We start from the raw sequence: 16,273 nt of genomic DNA on the forward strand, positions 1-16,273 counted from the left end.
GGGCTGATTTTTTCCGACAAGTCGGGAATTCCCGACTTGTCGGAAAACATGTGGATCGGCGGAATAGACGCCGATCCAGGTGCTTCTGTCGGAAATGGGTCTAAATCAGACAGGTTTTGGCCCCCTTTCTGACAAACTCAATCCGACTTGAAAACAAGTCAGATTAAGGTGAGGAGAGGAGCAGTGCTTCGGGCGGCTGGGGAGCAGAGATCGACGGCCAGCGGGAGGCGCTGCAGGGAGAGAGGTGCCTGGCCGTCACTGGTCAGGCACCTATCTCCCTGCAGCGCCTCCCCCCGTCACAGACATGTTCCCCCACAGCCATCCCCTCCCACCGGCCGCTGATTTCTGCTCCCCCCACAGCACCTCTCTCCCTGCAGCGCCTCCCCCCGCCATTCCACACGTGTCCCCCGCAGCCAGCCCCTCCCGCTCAAGGCCGCCGATGTCTGCTCCCCTGGCCGCTGCTGTCAGCACATCCGCAGCCGCTGGCAGCAACGCTCTGACAGGACCCTGTGTACGGCCAAATCAGACAGTCGGATTTGTCCGTCCATTGAATAGAGGTTGTCGGATCCATTCCGACAACTGCATGTCGGAATGGATCCGACTCTTATTGACTATACCCCTAAGGGGTTGATGTATAAAGAGTAGAGAAGTGGACCAGTTGCCTATAACAACCAATCAGCTTTGAGGTAGCATTTAACAAGTACATTTTATAAAATGATAGGTAGAAGCTGATAGGTTGATTTGAACAACTTCTCCACTCTTTTCACTGCTTGATAAATCAACCTCTTGTTTTACATTAGAAATAAATGTTAATTATTTTGTTTTTAGTAACAGATATTGTGTAAACATTTCTTATACTGATGGTGTTACTATGTGATTATGCAACTCTCACTGCCACCAAAATAGTAAATGGTGTTCAAGTAAGAAACAGAAACAAAGTGGATGCACGTTGTGTTACTTTACACAGATTTGCCTATTCAGTTGTTATAACAATACACCTGGGTACCAAATCATGACACTTACTGATGTGTATTTATGTAGGTACTTTGCATAATATCTAACAGAATTGTTCATACAGGCCCCCATGCATTATATACATTTGTACATGATTAAAAAGGCATCCTAGAGAGATGCACACATCCAATACTAGAACTCCCTCTTTGCCCCGGTACACCCCATTTCTCCCAGTCTGTTCATTATACTGGTACAACAACTGTGGCTAAGATGCCACATAATGGGTCTCAATCTTGCTAGTTACTGAAGGGGACTTTAATGTTACAATTATAGAGAATGACTACAAATGCACTACTCCACTGAGAAATTCATGACTGGTGCTAAGGGCAGGGAGGTTATATTTTTAAATGACAAAAATATATTGAATAACTGCAAAATGCATGACCCTTATGCCAAAGTTCAGCTGAATCACCTGAATCTCTGAGGCTTCATACATCCGTTTTGCCAAGTCCCCCAGACAGTTACAGTAAATAGTGCGGTGTGGATAAGGTTTTCCATTTCCTATAACAGAAAGTTCTCCTTATTATATTACATTGAGAAAAGGATCTTACCATGTGAAGATCAGCATAATAAGGAGAAGGATCCCATGCAACTAAAGTGACATCTTTGTACAATGAGCTATCTGTAAAGTGATGGTTCGGGTTGGTAAGAATCTGCAATAAAAAAAAATAAAAAAATTATCCTGTTTAATAGTTACATATAGCATCAAGAAGAAACATTAAAATGTCAACAAAATAGCTAAAGATCAGGTGGAAATCTGTTGTATTTATTATATTGGATCTAATCTTAAATGAAATCATGTTTAATTGCCATCTAAGTCACAACAGTTTCCCATCTACTGGCTATGTAGCTGCCTTTTCATAAAGGATCTATTTATCACTCCGAATAGAGTTTAACATAATTGAAAATTACTTTCAACATGAGATCATTCCAATTCTAAGAAATGATTGATATGATACAAAGTATTCACATTTATGTGAAGTGGTTTATGTAAATTATTATATACTCTCATTTTATGAGAAGCTTCAAAGATATGTCAGAGAAGAACTGACAATACTAACAAAGCTAGCCTTTCTGGGTGTTTCAATAACGAGATGAGAGGAACATGTATAATAGTGAATATTATATAAGAAAAAGGTGTAACAAAAGGGTATACTGTTAGCTATTTTAATGGCAAACTAAGCAGGTTTCAACTGCAGAATTTTCAGGTTACGGTACTTCGGTCCCTTTGCCTAAAAGCTTACAAGTAAAACTTGTTTCATTCGCCATAATATGGCATTCCTTTGAATAAATCTACTTCAAGCAGTAGTTGGAAAGTATTTGGTGTTGATATGGACCAAATTTTTGTCAAGTAAAAATCTGTTTCTATTTTTCAATACAGTTATGATTTCAAGTTTTTTAATGAAACAGGTACAAATGTTCTGTTATTGTATAGAATAGTATGTTCACGCACTCAGGGTCACCTGGGAACATATCCAAAATGCTTGGGACCAGAAGTACTTTGGATATCAGATTTTTTCCAGATTTTGGAATATTTGCATATCAGAATGAGATATCTTGGTAGTGGGACCCAATTCTAAACATGAAGTGCATTCATGTTTCATATATATCTTATACACAGCCTGGAGGTACAGTAATTTTAAATAATATTTGTAATCTTGTACATGAAACAAAGCTTGTGTACACTGAACCATCACAAAGCAAATGCGTCACTAAATTAGTCATGTTCACAATTTTTTGTATTTCAGAATATTTAGGATATTGGATTTTTGGATATGGAAGACTAAACGTGTACCTTCTTCATTACAAATGTGTAAAGCTCCTTACTAGATTTGCTGTGCCAAATAATATCAATAGTTTTATTAGCTATTTATTGTCAAACATTTGGTGGGAACCCAGTCCTGAAATCCCCAACATTTAGGTTACATAAAATACATATATTAAAATTATTCAGACTCTAGATAATTTTAAAACCACTACAAAATATCTTTCAAGAAAATACATAAAATAAGACCAATTTTATTCAAGTGAGATTTGTACAACTGCTAAGGACTACAACATGCAAAGAGAAGAGGTTTACATGTCATAAACAAGGTAGCATGTGAGTACCGTGCGTGTCAGGGTGCTGCTGGGGTGTTAGTGGTGAATGCAGGGGGAGTAGAGTGTGTGTCAGGGTGCTGCTGGGGTGTTAGTGGTGAATGCAGGGGGAGTAGAGTGTGTGTCAGGGTGCTGCTGGGGTGTTAGTGGTGAATGCAGGGGGAGTAGAGTGTGTGTCAGGGTGCTGCTGGGGTGTTACTGGTGAATGCAGGGGGTGTACAGTGTGTGTCTGGGTGCTGCTGGGGTGTTAGTAGTTGATGCAGGGGGTTTAGAGTGTGTGTCTGGGTGCTGCTAGGGTGTTAGTAGTTAATGCAGGGGAGTAGAGTGTGTGTCTGGGTGCTGCTAGGGTGCTGGCAGTGATTACAGGGAGGGAATATCTGTGTAGTGTTGGTCGTGAATGCAGGGTGGAGTGTGTATGTCTGGGTGCTGCTGGGTTGTTAGCAGTGAATGCAGGTGGAGGGATGTTTGTGTTTGGACAATGCTGGGTTGTTGGCAATGAAAGCGGGGGGATATAAGATTGGGTACTGCTGGGGTGTTGGTAGTGAATGTGGCAGGAGCAGTGTGTTTCTGAGTGCTTCTGGGATTGGGGTGGTAGCAGGGGCAAAACTCCCAGAGGCATTGGAAATGCCTGCCTCCGTGCTCCAAACCCTGAAGGGGCACCTGCATGTACAGCAGCATGTGTGGTTCAGAGCAGAATCCAAGTGTGACCGCTGCTCTTCTAATTCAGCTCTGCGGCGCACTCACGGCTGGTGTAGAGTAAATTGTCTATGACACCTGCAATAGGGGATAGGAGATGGGACCCGCCAGTGAATGCTGATTCTGCATGTTGCAGACTGCTGAATAACAGCATAGTTGGAGCCCTGCGTTTGTAGGCTCCACTTGCTGTAGACCGGCTGAGAGCGCTATCTATAGAATTCTGTAGTGTATACATACATAGACACACATCATATTTGTTTTCCTTTTTTATTTTAGTTTTTAAAGGGGGCACCAAGCTCCAACTTGCCTTCGGGCGACTGGGGTAGTAGTAAATGCGAGCAGGGGAAGTGGGGTGGGGAAGGGACACCAACAACTATTTTGCCCCCCGCCTCCTAGTATGAACCTACAACCCTGCTGCCTAATTAAAGTGGGCTAGTCAATAAAGGGTATGCAGTTATATTCCTGACTGTTGGGATCCCGGCAGCCGAAATCCTGACAGGCATTGAAATGCCGACGATCCGAATCCTGACTGCCGGCCAGAAACCCCACTTGAGTGGTAGTCCACGCCACCACCCGAGGGGAATAGAACCGTCGATTGTCACCGGGCCCAAAGCATGGCGAGCGCCGCAGCCTCCAAGGGGACACGCTGCGCTGGAGGTCGGGATTCAAGCTGTCAGGATTCTGGCATCAGTATTTCAACCGCTGGGATCCCGCCAGTCGGGAAATCATACTGATCCCCAATAAAGAGCTCTCTCTTATCTCTGACTGAGCGGTGTAGGAGAGGTATTATAATTGGCTACCTGGCTATTAAAGCGTAAGGGTTCACTGGAGATTAATTCATTTACCCTTGTCCATAGGGCTGTTTTCTTTTACTGCCCATATTCAGAATAAGAAAAGAATAAGATAGGAATAATTTAGATATTTATTATGGACACATTTGTTTAAAAATCATGGGAGCAATTATATTATTCTGGATTTATGGAAATTATTATTATTTTTCTAAAAGAGGCAGTCCTATTTTTTCCCTAAAACGGGCCTTACTATTTATGCATTATTCTGTGTGGGCACTACTATTTATTAGATATTTATTACTAAAAAAAGCACGCCCCGGGTAATTAGTAAAGGGCACCCTTGTAGTGCACACTTGTAGCATTACAAGGGATAGCATGAGCCTGTACAAAAAAAATGCTACTTAGTAAAACTCTCCCAGATTTGTAATCCAGCAAAAATAAAAAACTTATAGTTACTTCAATAAACCACTGGGTGTCGCTGTACTTTCAAGATAAAAGATAACTGTTCGTTCTGTCTGTTCGCAGGAATAAATTGTGTCAGTGGATTTTCTTTGGTAAATATTATAAATCCACAAAATAAAAGCAGAAATCCTGAAACAACAATGTGTGTCAAAGGCAATACTGTGTGATAGAAGCAACACATTTTAACAATACAATTGTTAGCAATTTCATTTAATTGAAAGTATAGGATACCTGCAGTGACTGGAGGGAATATTAATTTAAGTAAACATTTTTATTGCATCAAATATCTAGAAAAATGTATAAGAGTTTATGAATATATTTTTCTATGAACATTTAATGCTACAAATGTTGCATTATTAATAAGAACTTTGAATTATGGTGGTCATTCAGAGTTGATCGCTCGCTAGCAGTTTTTAGCAGCCGTGCAAACGCTATGCCGCCTCCCACTGGGAGTGTATTTTAGCTTAGCAGAAGTGCGAATGAAAGGTTCGCAGAGCGGCGGCAAAGTTTTTTTGTGCAGTTTTAGAGTAGCTCAATACCTACTCAGTGCTTGCGATGACTGCAGACTGTTCAGTTCCTGTTTTGACGTCACAAACACGCCCTGCGTTCGCCCAGCCACACCTGCGTTTTTCCTGGCACGCCTGCGTTTTTTCGAACACTCCCTGAAAACGGTCAGTTGACACCCAGAAACGCCCACTTCATGTCAATCACTCTGCGGCCAGCAGTGCGACTGAAAAGCTTTGCTAGACCCTGTGTGAAACGATATCGTTCGTTGTATTATTGCGCCGCATACGCATGCGCACAAGTGCCATTTTTTGCCTCATCGCTGCACAGCGAACGAATGCAGCTAGCGATCAACTCGGATTGACCACCTATATTTGGCCTAACACAGGATTGCATTTTCAAAGCCGCTTGCAGCAGCTCTGCAAATGTAATTCTTAGCAATGCAGGTGATCTGTACACTGCGATGCGACCTGCATTTGCGATCTGTGCACTGCGACCATTGTTCACGATGTTCATCTGTGACTCCAGGCGCAGTAAGCCTGAGCTTACTCAAACTACCAGTTGCAATGCGTCTTGCGAGTCCAAGGAAACTGCGTCTGGGATGCAGTCCTCGGCCTCGCCACTTCCAGAAAATGGGAGACACACTCCCCCATTTCCAGCCCCCATCCCTCCCACTGAACGCCTCTGCCTGTCAATCAGCATTATTATCTGCACATGCATAAGCGATCCGACCTGAATAAGGCCCATAGTTTGTTTTTAACTATTCTTTTAAGCAAACAAGTGTTAAAATAGCTTACAAGGTACTGTCTAAAGTTAAGGGTGATTTGTCTATTTCCATAAAGGGAACTTTGTGACTCACATCTTTATTAATGATTAAACCTGTAAAGCACCGAGTATTTTTGTCTATATGAAGTAATTAAAAAGAAAAAAAAACACTTTCTGTTTAAAGCAAGTAGAATGAATTTAACACAAGTCTAATGTTCAATGACCCTGAAGAGTAGTGAAATATTTTTCCTAGGATTGAGGTTGTCCCTTACATTTAACTAGGTTATGAGTAAATATGGGTGGCCAGGGGTGTTTTAAGAAAGGAGAGGGCTCACGTGCAGTCTCTGTTGTGGGCCCCTCCTCTCTGGCAGCAAGTTGAGAGTCTACTGAGCATGCGAAATGGCTGCGTGGGGCATTTTCCAAATGATTTGTGTCTGCAGTGCGGGGCCGCTGCGGGACTCCGGAGGGGTAAGTATAATACATGGGTGCAAGGTGTGTGGTGTGGGCCCCCTGGGACCAGGAGCCCGTGTGCAACACACACCTTACACTCATTATAGAAACGCCTCTGTGAATGGCATGGTTTCGTTTGTACTTGATGTGCAGAAATGGTGCACTTTGTGTCTGTACACATTGTATACATATATTATAAGTAGCCACAAATGTTCTATATAGATGTTATAAATGCCCAAGTATAGTAATAAATGAGCTAATAAATGGTGAAAAAATAGGGGAAACGATAGTTGAAAAAGATTTGAGGGTGCTCATTGATAATGGACTTAGTAGTAGTACCCAATGTCAAAATGCAGCAATGAAGACAAATAAGATGTTAGCATGCATAAAACCGGGAATTGAGACAAGGCATGAGCGTAAAATCCTACCTCTGTATAAATCATTGGTACAGTTCTGGGCACCAGACTACAAAAAAATCTTGGAACTTGAAAGGGTTCTGAGGTGCGCTTACAAAACTAATTAAGGGGTTAGAGGCAGACAAACAGTGGCAGTTGCTATATCATTCCTGAAAATAATTAAATATCAGGTGCTAGAAAGGGAGAGGGGTCACAAACAAACAGCAGACAGAGAGTGGAGGTGCTTTTACCCCCCTGGTATCCCCCCAGCACACTAAAAAATTACCTGTAACCATACCTGAACCTATATGGTAATAGAATTACAGAGAATTGGTCACACGTGTTTGCAAAGACATGTTTAGCTGCTGAGCCGCGCCAAGGCTTCTCCGATATCAAAACAATACAACAAAATGGTAGCGTGGCTGGGAATTTTGCAATAAAGATCAAACTGTAATAAACGGCATAAATATAATTAATTTTATTATTAATATTTTCCCAAAGTGGACCTGTAATCCGCCACTAATGGAAACAAGTAAAGAGATACATAATATACCATATAAACCATCTAAAACATCTTTATGAACAATAATATTATTTGTATGGACCCCCTATAAAGGGAATATTCCTCCTTAGAAGGAAAATTAAAAAATAATAATAAAAAGTCACAATGAACTCCTGATGAGGTGCCGGCACCTTAAAAAGTCTTCCGGTTGTTATCTCGTGTCCCCGTTATAATTTAGGCTGGTAAATAGCGGTACAAATAACGGAAATTTCCACTTACGTTGTTTCGGGCATCTTATATCATTATGCTATTTTCAAGATTAATAAGTCAGTATGATATATAGGCTGTTTCCATTGGCCAATTTTATGACTGTGTAGTTTGTGTCTATTACACAGTATACCTGGGTCTCCACATATTAGTCCCCCTCTTCCACTCTGCTGGCTCCGCCAGTGTTTTACAGCATTGGTGGGTATTGAAAACAGAACTGTGTTCTTTCGTGGTCCCGGTACATTTCCAGCAAGGAAACAGTCTGCCACATGTGTTGGCAATCACCTCCGTGTAGCCCCCTCGTATAACACGTTTCTCCACCTTGTCTCTTGGCAGCTTCCTCAGATACCAGATACCATATGATATATCATATATCATACTGACTTATTAATCTTGAAAATAGCATAATGATATAAGATGCCCGAAACAACATAAGTGGAAATTTCCGTTATTTGTACCGCTATTTACCAGCCTAAATTATAACGGGGACATGAGATAACAACCGGAAGACTTTTTAAGGTGCCGGCACCTCATCAGGAGTTCATTGTGACTTTTTATTATTATTTTTTAATTTTCCTTCTAAGGAGGAATATTCCCTTTATAGGTATACCTGAGACTATCAAAGGTAGTCCATACAAATAATATTATTGTTCATAAAGATGTTTTAGATGGTTTATATGGTATATTATGTATCTCTTTACTTGTTTCCATTAGTGGCGGATTACAGGTCCACTTTGGGAAAATATTAATAATAAAATTAATTATATTTATGCCGTTTATTAGTTTGATCTTTATTGCAAAATTCCCAGCCGCGCTACCATTTTGTTGTATTGTTTTGTTTCATTCAGAGGTTTTGCAAATACCTCTAATCGGAGGCAGCAGCAGGGTATTTTGGAGTGTACCCAGATTTTAGTATTTTTAGAAAAAATTATTGTATCATCAGCAGGTCAGCGCAAAACCTTACATTTGGTGTGTCCTTTTTTTTCTTTCTCCGATATCAGCAGTCCTAACACTACATAATAGCAGTGCCCACATAGGGCCATGTGATTTGTCTACAGTAAGGCCTCAATTTTTTTGTGTGCTGGGGGGATACCAGCACCCCCCCCTCTCTGACTGCTGTTTGTCTGTGACCCCTCCCCCTCCTTTCTAGCACCTGATATATAATTATCTCCAGGAATGATAGAGCAACTGCCACTGTTTGTCTGCATGTGTGAGAAAGGCATTGAATGGGAGCAGTATTTTGAAGGTATGCTGTTCCTTGTAGTGCTAATGGGAGATCCTGGTGGTGGCTCCTGGGAAAGTTCTCTCTCTGTCTGAATGTGTTTTAGTATGAGCCTTTATCATGAGGCCTTACTGTAGACAAATCACATGGCCCTATGTGGGCACTGCTATTATGTAATGTCAGGACTGCTGATATCGGAGAAGCCTTGGCGCAGCTCAGCAGCTAAACATGTCTTTGCAAACACGTGTGACCAATTCTCTGAAATTCTATTACCGTATAGGTTCAGGTATGGTTACAGGTAATTTTTTAAGGGGTTAGAGGCACTGGATTATGAGTAAAGACTTAATGGGTTAAATATGTTTACACTAGAAAAGAGGTGTCTATGAGGAGACATTATTAATATTTACAAATATATAAAGGGACAATACATGGAGTTATCAGGTGATTTGTTCATTGAGAGATCTCTACACAGGACACGCGAACATCCTCTGAGGTTAGAGAAGAGAAAATTTTATACCCAACGAAGGAAAGGGTTCTTCTTCACAGTAAGGGCAGTAAGGATTTGGAATTCTCTGCCAGAGAAGGTAGTAATGGTGGACTCAGTCTATGGGTCGAATTCAAATGTTTGAAAAGTCAGTTGGGTGTCTGTGTTTTCCTATCTGATAGACAGGAAAAAACAAAAAGACACCCAACCAACTTTTCAAACATTTGTATTCCCCCAATATGTTTAAAAATGGATTAGACAAATTTCTAACTGAACATGCTATCCAAGGATGGGTTCACTACGGCTGGCCGGCGGTCGGGCTCCCGGCGCCCAGCATACCGGCGCCGGGAGCCCGACCGCCGGCTGACCGACAGTGTGGCGAGCGCAAATGAGCCCCTTGCGGGCTCGCTGCGCTCGCCACGCTACGGGCACGGTGGCGCGCTACGCGCGCCACACTATTTTATCCTCCCTCTATGGGGGTCGTGGACCCCCACGAGGGAAAATAAGTGTCGGTATGCCGGCGGTCGGGCTCCCGGCGCCGGTATACTGAGCGCCGGGAGCCCGACCGCCGGTATACAGAAGACCACCCCCAAGGATATAGCATTTAAAATGGATGTATTTTAGAAACAGCACAAATTATAGTTATTTTGGCTTAAAATATAACTTCACGGGGGGGACTATAGTAGAACTATAGTTATATACAGAGTAGTGTAAGAGTTCTAATGCAGGTTGAACTAGATGGACAATTTGTCTTTTTTCATACTCATGAACTATGTTACTACGTTACTATTGAGCATGTAATTCAAATAAGATTTTAATTTGGTAAAACTGCGTCACAGTGCTCCAAGCTATAATCACAAAATGCTGCAAGGGTGTAACCAATAATATAAAATAGCAATTGAAAACGTCTACATGAGTATTATGCGCATGCACTCAGTATCGATGTTCACTGATGTTAGCAAAGTTCATTACATCAAGGGTTAATAAGTCTCTCCAGAAGTCCGTAATTATGTCAACCTCTTATTCCAAATATCTAAATCTGGTATTAGTAAAGTAAATGATGTTGGGGGTTATGTATTCTGGAGGGTCGGCGTCCCGGTCCCCCCAGGTCTACAAAACGTACCCTTCTGTGTGATAGTTGATCACCTTCTCTAAAGGGCTGACACGATGGAGCAGTGCCTCTGTCTCTTTTTTCTATGTCCCCGCTGGTGTCCGATGACGCCGGACTGCTGATGGATGTGCCAGGCTGGTTACACCAGGGGACCGCCGTGGGACTTCCAGGAAACAGTGCTTCCCCAGAGCATACACTCCAGAATGCCGCCACACAGCAATCTGTGGAGCGATTGCATAAGTGATGTTGGTGGTCAGAGACTGCCACATCACTCTGGGGGATCCGGTGAGCAAGGAGTGCAGAACGGATCTCCTAATCAACATGACGGGGAAACCACGGGGCAGCGCATCAGATGTGATGCAACCTGGCCGGGTAACATACTCCTGGCTCCAGTCGCATCATGTGCGACATTGCCAGGCAAGTGGTTTAATAAGATTGTGTACTAAGTTGTACTTACTGCTGTCTGGTGTTACCCAGATCCCATCAAAATTTCCAATGGTCCAGCAGCATTAGATATAGCAGGTTGTGGTGTTGTCAATACCCCTTCCATGTTAACTCCCCATTCATGTAAATAGCAAGTTAATGAAAGTGGAGGCTCAGTTACACCGCTGTTGAAAATGTCCCATAACACTAGGAGAAAGGATAGCACTGGTCTTCACTTTCAAACCAAACCAAAGACAAGAACTCTGGAATTTGTATTTTGTCTTCTGGAATTTGGTTAACTCGTACAAAAAGCGACAGTTTTAGGGCTAAATGTCAGACTGCGAGAAGCAGGGATTTCGTGTGAGTCTGACTGGAAGAGACAATCATTTACACGGAATAACCAGCTTCTCACAGGCTATGACACGTAGCCCTAAATTTGGTGTTTTGTTATACTTTAAATTGTTAGACAAGATCAGTATTATTTATACATGAGCTCTGTTGCAATTGAATATCCACATTCTATGGTATTTTGTATAATCTGGTTTTCACATTAATCACCAGCTGTGAAGGCACATGACAAGGAGTCTTACCTGAGAATTTATAATGCGCATGGTGGTTTTGTTTCCAACATCTTTTTCATAGTTGTGTGTTGGTGCAGAATTAAATCTTAACACTGCATCATGGGAATCTAAAAATATAGATATAATATCACACATATTATAATGCATTAAATAAATAATGAATGTACATTCCAGAATGAGCTAAATGGATACAAACAAATTTCTAAAGTGTAAATCTACCAAAACTAGACAACAAGAGAGATAGATAGATTGATGAAAAATATAGTTCAGTGACGTCATCCCCAGCACTCCCCGAACATGCAGCTCAATGATACAGTTAAAGTTGCGCTGCATGTTCAGTAGATAATGCCTGAACGAGAACGACCTGCGGGTGTGTGCATCGTTCAGGCATACACACTAGACAATACGAATAATAGATCTTTAAAAAAAAAAAAAAAAAAAAAAGATTGTTATCGTTCATATCGTCTAGGGTATCGCCCAGTTTGTAAGGGGCTTAACTGTCCCAACACAGTGCATTATCACCAGTGGAGAAGGCCTGCGTGCAGTTAAAAGGTGATCTTCTACCTAAAAGTTACAGGTGGGGACATTGTTATACATGGCAAGAACTACATGTCCAAATAATGCAGCAGTAATGGGAATTCCCCCTTGCATTTGTGGAATGTGACTGCATTTGTGCCATTATTTCAGGCTACAGATTTACATCTACATGCCTACATGACTATATAAAATTATTTGGAAAGTGTCACTAACAATCAAGACTTAAAATTACCTTTCTTGCAGCCTACTCCTCTACTTGCATACCTCAATTTACAAGCTAGGATTTTTATTTTATACAATAAAGCTTCAGTTAAAATATTGCTGACAAGAGTGCTTTGACACTAATAACCACCGACAAGGCACGGAAGAATGGGGTCTGCTGCCCCACTGCCACATATAACTCAGAGCAAGAAATAAACAAAGAGAACATCACATAAGCATACATGCAATCACTTTCCCTGTCACTGCTTATTAGCCAAATCTGGGGGTATGTAACTTAATTTTGTACTGTTGACACATTCAGAGCATAACGTGCCTATCGTATCCTTCTATTCCAACCAGTATAAGGGTTATAGTAGGGTTTCTATTATTATTATTATTATTATTGGCATGTTAAACTTAGAAACACAAATAAATGAGAGCTTTATAACACTGTTCTGTCGTCACAAATCTGAATACAATAGCAATAGCATTTCCTTTTTATAATAAAGCTGCAATTGAGCTCTGATTGTAGTTGGCGACTTGCAGAAATATCCTGCTGCAGCGTAGGGATAGCTATTGGAACGGTGGCGTTGCCTGCATTGCCACATGCCTTCCGATGGCATGTAACCATCACTTGTTACCATTTCATTGTTTAACCATCAATGGTATGCTAGTACACACTGCTATGGACACAGAGTTTCTCCTTTCTGGCGCACATAGTGGTAGTGACATCAGTAGCTGGCGGAAAGCAACCATCAGAAAGAAGAATGCGATGGTTGCTTTTGAATGGCAAAATAATCTACATCAGATCAGAAATACTGATGCTTTCTAACCATTGGTTTCTGCTGGCCATCTGTACTGCTGTGGTGACTGGTGGCACTGCTCGGGTGTCTGGAGGCCAGAGCAGGTAATACTCCCATGAGGACACAAGACAAAGTCTTCAAGTAGTAGAAGTGAAACGAGAAGGCATATGGACATTTTATTTTAGCATACAATGGAACCGTAAATCTCCTGCAATCCACTTTGACACTCTCTCCACAGAAACACAGCTGTGTGTATAGGAAGACTCACTGAGAGTCTCACAGATTCACTGATGGGAAGGGTGGATTCACCAAGACAAGGGAGGAAGGGACAGAGGGTGTGGAAGTCTCATTAATACAGAGTACCAGGAGTTTCACTAATATAGAGGGGTCTCATTATTGTGGAGGTGGGGGACTGGGAGCAATAGTACCCCACTTCTAATGTCAGATACATACAGAGGCAGAACTCTGGGAGGCAACGGAGTCATCTGCCGCCGGGCTCCTGCTCTGAAGGGGGGCACCTCTCCTCCCATTCTGTGTCACCAGTGAATTAAGTTAATTGATAGCTGCCGCTATCTTTTCAGTGGCCGACTTCCTCACTGGTCCCTGCACCTTACAAATCACACCCTCTTTATTATTCACATTATACAAGTGTCACACCCAGGATTAAAACAGCACAACCTATTACACTGGAAGCAGACACCTTACTGATGAAGCGGTTTGCTCCTGTATAGGAAATATGAGAATTTTAACTATATGAAGATACTTCTCTGACAATTACACGTAACTTCATATAGTTAGCATTCTCCTGCTTCCTCTACAGGAGCAAATAACTCCATCAGTGCACACACACACTTATCTTGATATAGGAAATAAGGGGGCACCAATATTTATCTTGCCTCCGGGCAACTGGGACGAACTTACGCCACTGGATACATAGAATCAGTGACCAGAAGAAATATCATTAGAAACGTTAGGCACAACAGCTAATACATGTACATATTTTGATATGAGTTGATTATGGTAATCATGTCTCTACATGATTGGAATGATGCTCCGGTTGAAGAATTATAATCTCATCAAAGTGTTTCCAAAATATTTATTTTGTTTATTATTATTTAAATAAAACTTAGATCCAGCACTCTTTAACAGCAATACCTTGTAAGATGCTCAGGTGCCTTTCCCAATTGGATCAAAAAGGAACAGCAAAATGGACAGATAGTCACCAAACATTACACAGCACTGTGCAGGGAGTAACACTGAGGCGAAGAGTCAGATAACTGGGATGTGGCGGTCATGTGACCGACGCCGGAATCCCGACATCACTTGGAATCCCAGCGCCAGACCACCAATTGCTGACACCCCAAAGGTAAGTATCGGGGTGACTGTTAAGGCCCAGGGGGTTGGGTTAGGATTAGGCACCGGGGTGGGGGGTGTTAGCCGTAGCCGCCAACCACCGAGCCTTAGCCCTAGACGCCACCCCCGAATCTTAGCCCTAGCTGCCACTCCAGGTGGGTTAGGGAAGGGAACAGGGGAGGGGTAAAATTATTACCCCGTCCCTGGTCGGCATTTTCATTGTCGGGATACCAGTGTCGGTCATATGACCGCCAGCATCCCAACAGCCGGGGAGGACATACAAACTTATTTACCACAGACAGGACTTTAGTAACAATCAAACGCCTGATACCTGATCTGTGAGGAAGCAATGATTGCTAAAAGTATACTTCACAAAACAAGCTGCTGAGATACATTATCAGGCCTCAAAGTAGACTTAAGATAGAATACTTGCATTAAAAACAAGTTTCATGTATGAGGCAATGTTTATATGTAGATGTGCTTCTCCTACCTTTCAATATAATGAATCCCTTAATGAATAGTGTAAATAAAAATTAGTTATGTTGTAACACAAGTGATTTTTACCCCAACCATCCCCGGGGGTGCCTAACCCGTCTGTCGGGATGCCGGCGCCAGGATTGTGATCCCAGCTGTGTCGGGATTCCGGAGTTGGTATTTCGACTACCAGGATCCCGACAGTCATGATCCTGACTGGATCCCGATTTCTCCTGTTTTATAGTATTCCTATTATTATGAAGGAAAAAAAGCAGGAGAAGACTAATACAGTCCTTTAACTTGTATGGTACAGTGGGCCTAATTCAGACCTGATCGTAGCAGCAAGTTTGTTAGCAGGTGGGCAAGACCATGTGCACTGCAGGGGAGGCAGATGTATGTGCAGAGAGTTAGATTTGGGTGGGTTATTATGTTTCTGTGCAGGGTAAATACTGGCTGCTTTATTTTTACACTGCAATTGAGATTTCAGTTTGAACACACGCCACCCAAATCTAACTCCCTCTGCACGTTATATCTGCCCCACTTGCAGTGCACTTGGTTTTGCCTATCTGCTAACAAATTTGCTGCTACGATCAGGTCTGAATGAGGCCTATAGTATGATATGATTCGAATGAGGCAGAGGAGCTATAATTGGGCATGTTCAGAAGCTGGGTCAGGTCATCAAAGACTGCGTATGTGTGAACCCATGTGCCCTTTGCAGAGACTGAACAAAATGAACCCAACAAAAAGCTTGTGGCAGCCTCTCTATAATCGCAACCAAGCATTACACTTCCAAGAAGAGAAAACACTGCCTCACACCTCACAAGTTAATAGGTGAGCAGCGCTCGTACTCGGGTGGTGCAGTTACTGGTCACTGGATCACCTAGGGTGCATGCACTGGTCCTAGGGTCACAGGTAACACAATTAAATCACAATGCCTGGCAAACATTTTCCCTCCCTGCAGCAATGACTTACTATATATGTGGCTATTAATATTTTCAGTGTTAAGGAATAATGTCTGTCTGCTGTAACTTTTATGGGCCCTTCACACTTTGCGATCCGCCGCCGAGCTACCCGACGGCGGATACGGCCGGCAGGCGACCCGGCGGCAGGGGGGGGGAGGGGGCAGTGACGGCTCTATAGC

General features: G+C 42.4%; 1 protein-coding gene across 2 annotated transcripts in view; it reads right to left on the minus strand.

The window, feature by feature from the left end:
• ST6GAL2 (ST6 beta-galactoside alpha-2,6-sialyltransferase 2) overlaps positions 1 to 16,273 on the minus strand; it is a 232,064-nt gene that overhangs the window by 24,283 nt on the left and 191,508 nt on the right. For both annotated transcript variants that reach the window (XM_063953803.1, XM_063953802.1), the window contains exons 4-5: positions 11,774 to 11,871; positions 1,566 to 1,667 (exon numbers count right to left, since the gene is read on the minus strand). In XM_063953803.1, the coding sequence (XP_063809873.1) occupies positions 1,566 to 1,667; positions 11,774 to 11,871 (200 nt within the window). The remainder of the gene's footprint in view (positions 1 to 1,565; positions 1,668 to 11,773; positions 11,872 to 16,273) is intronic.

This window comes from Pseudophryne corroboree, chromosome 2 (assembly GCF_028390025.1).
Source record: "Pseudophryne corroboree isolate aPseCor3 chromosome 2, aPseCor3.hap2, whole genome shotgun sequence".
Taxonomy (NCBI): Eukaryota; Metazoa; Chordata; class Amphibia; order Anura; family Myobatrachidae; genus Pseudophryne; species Pseudophryne corroboree.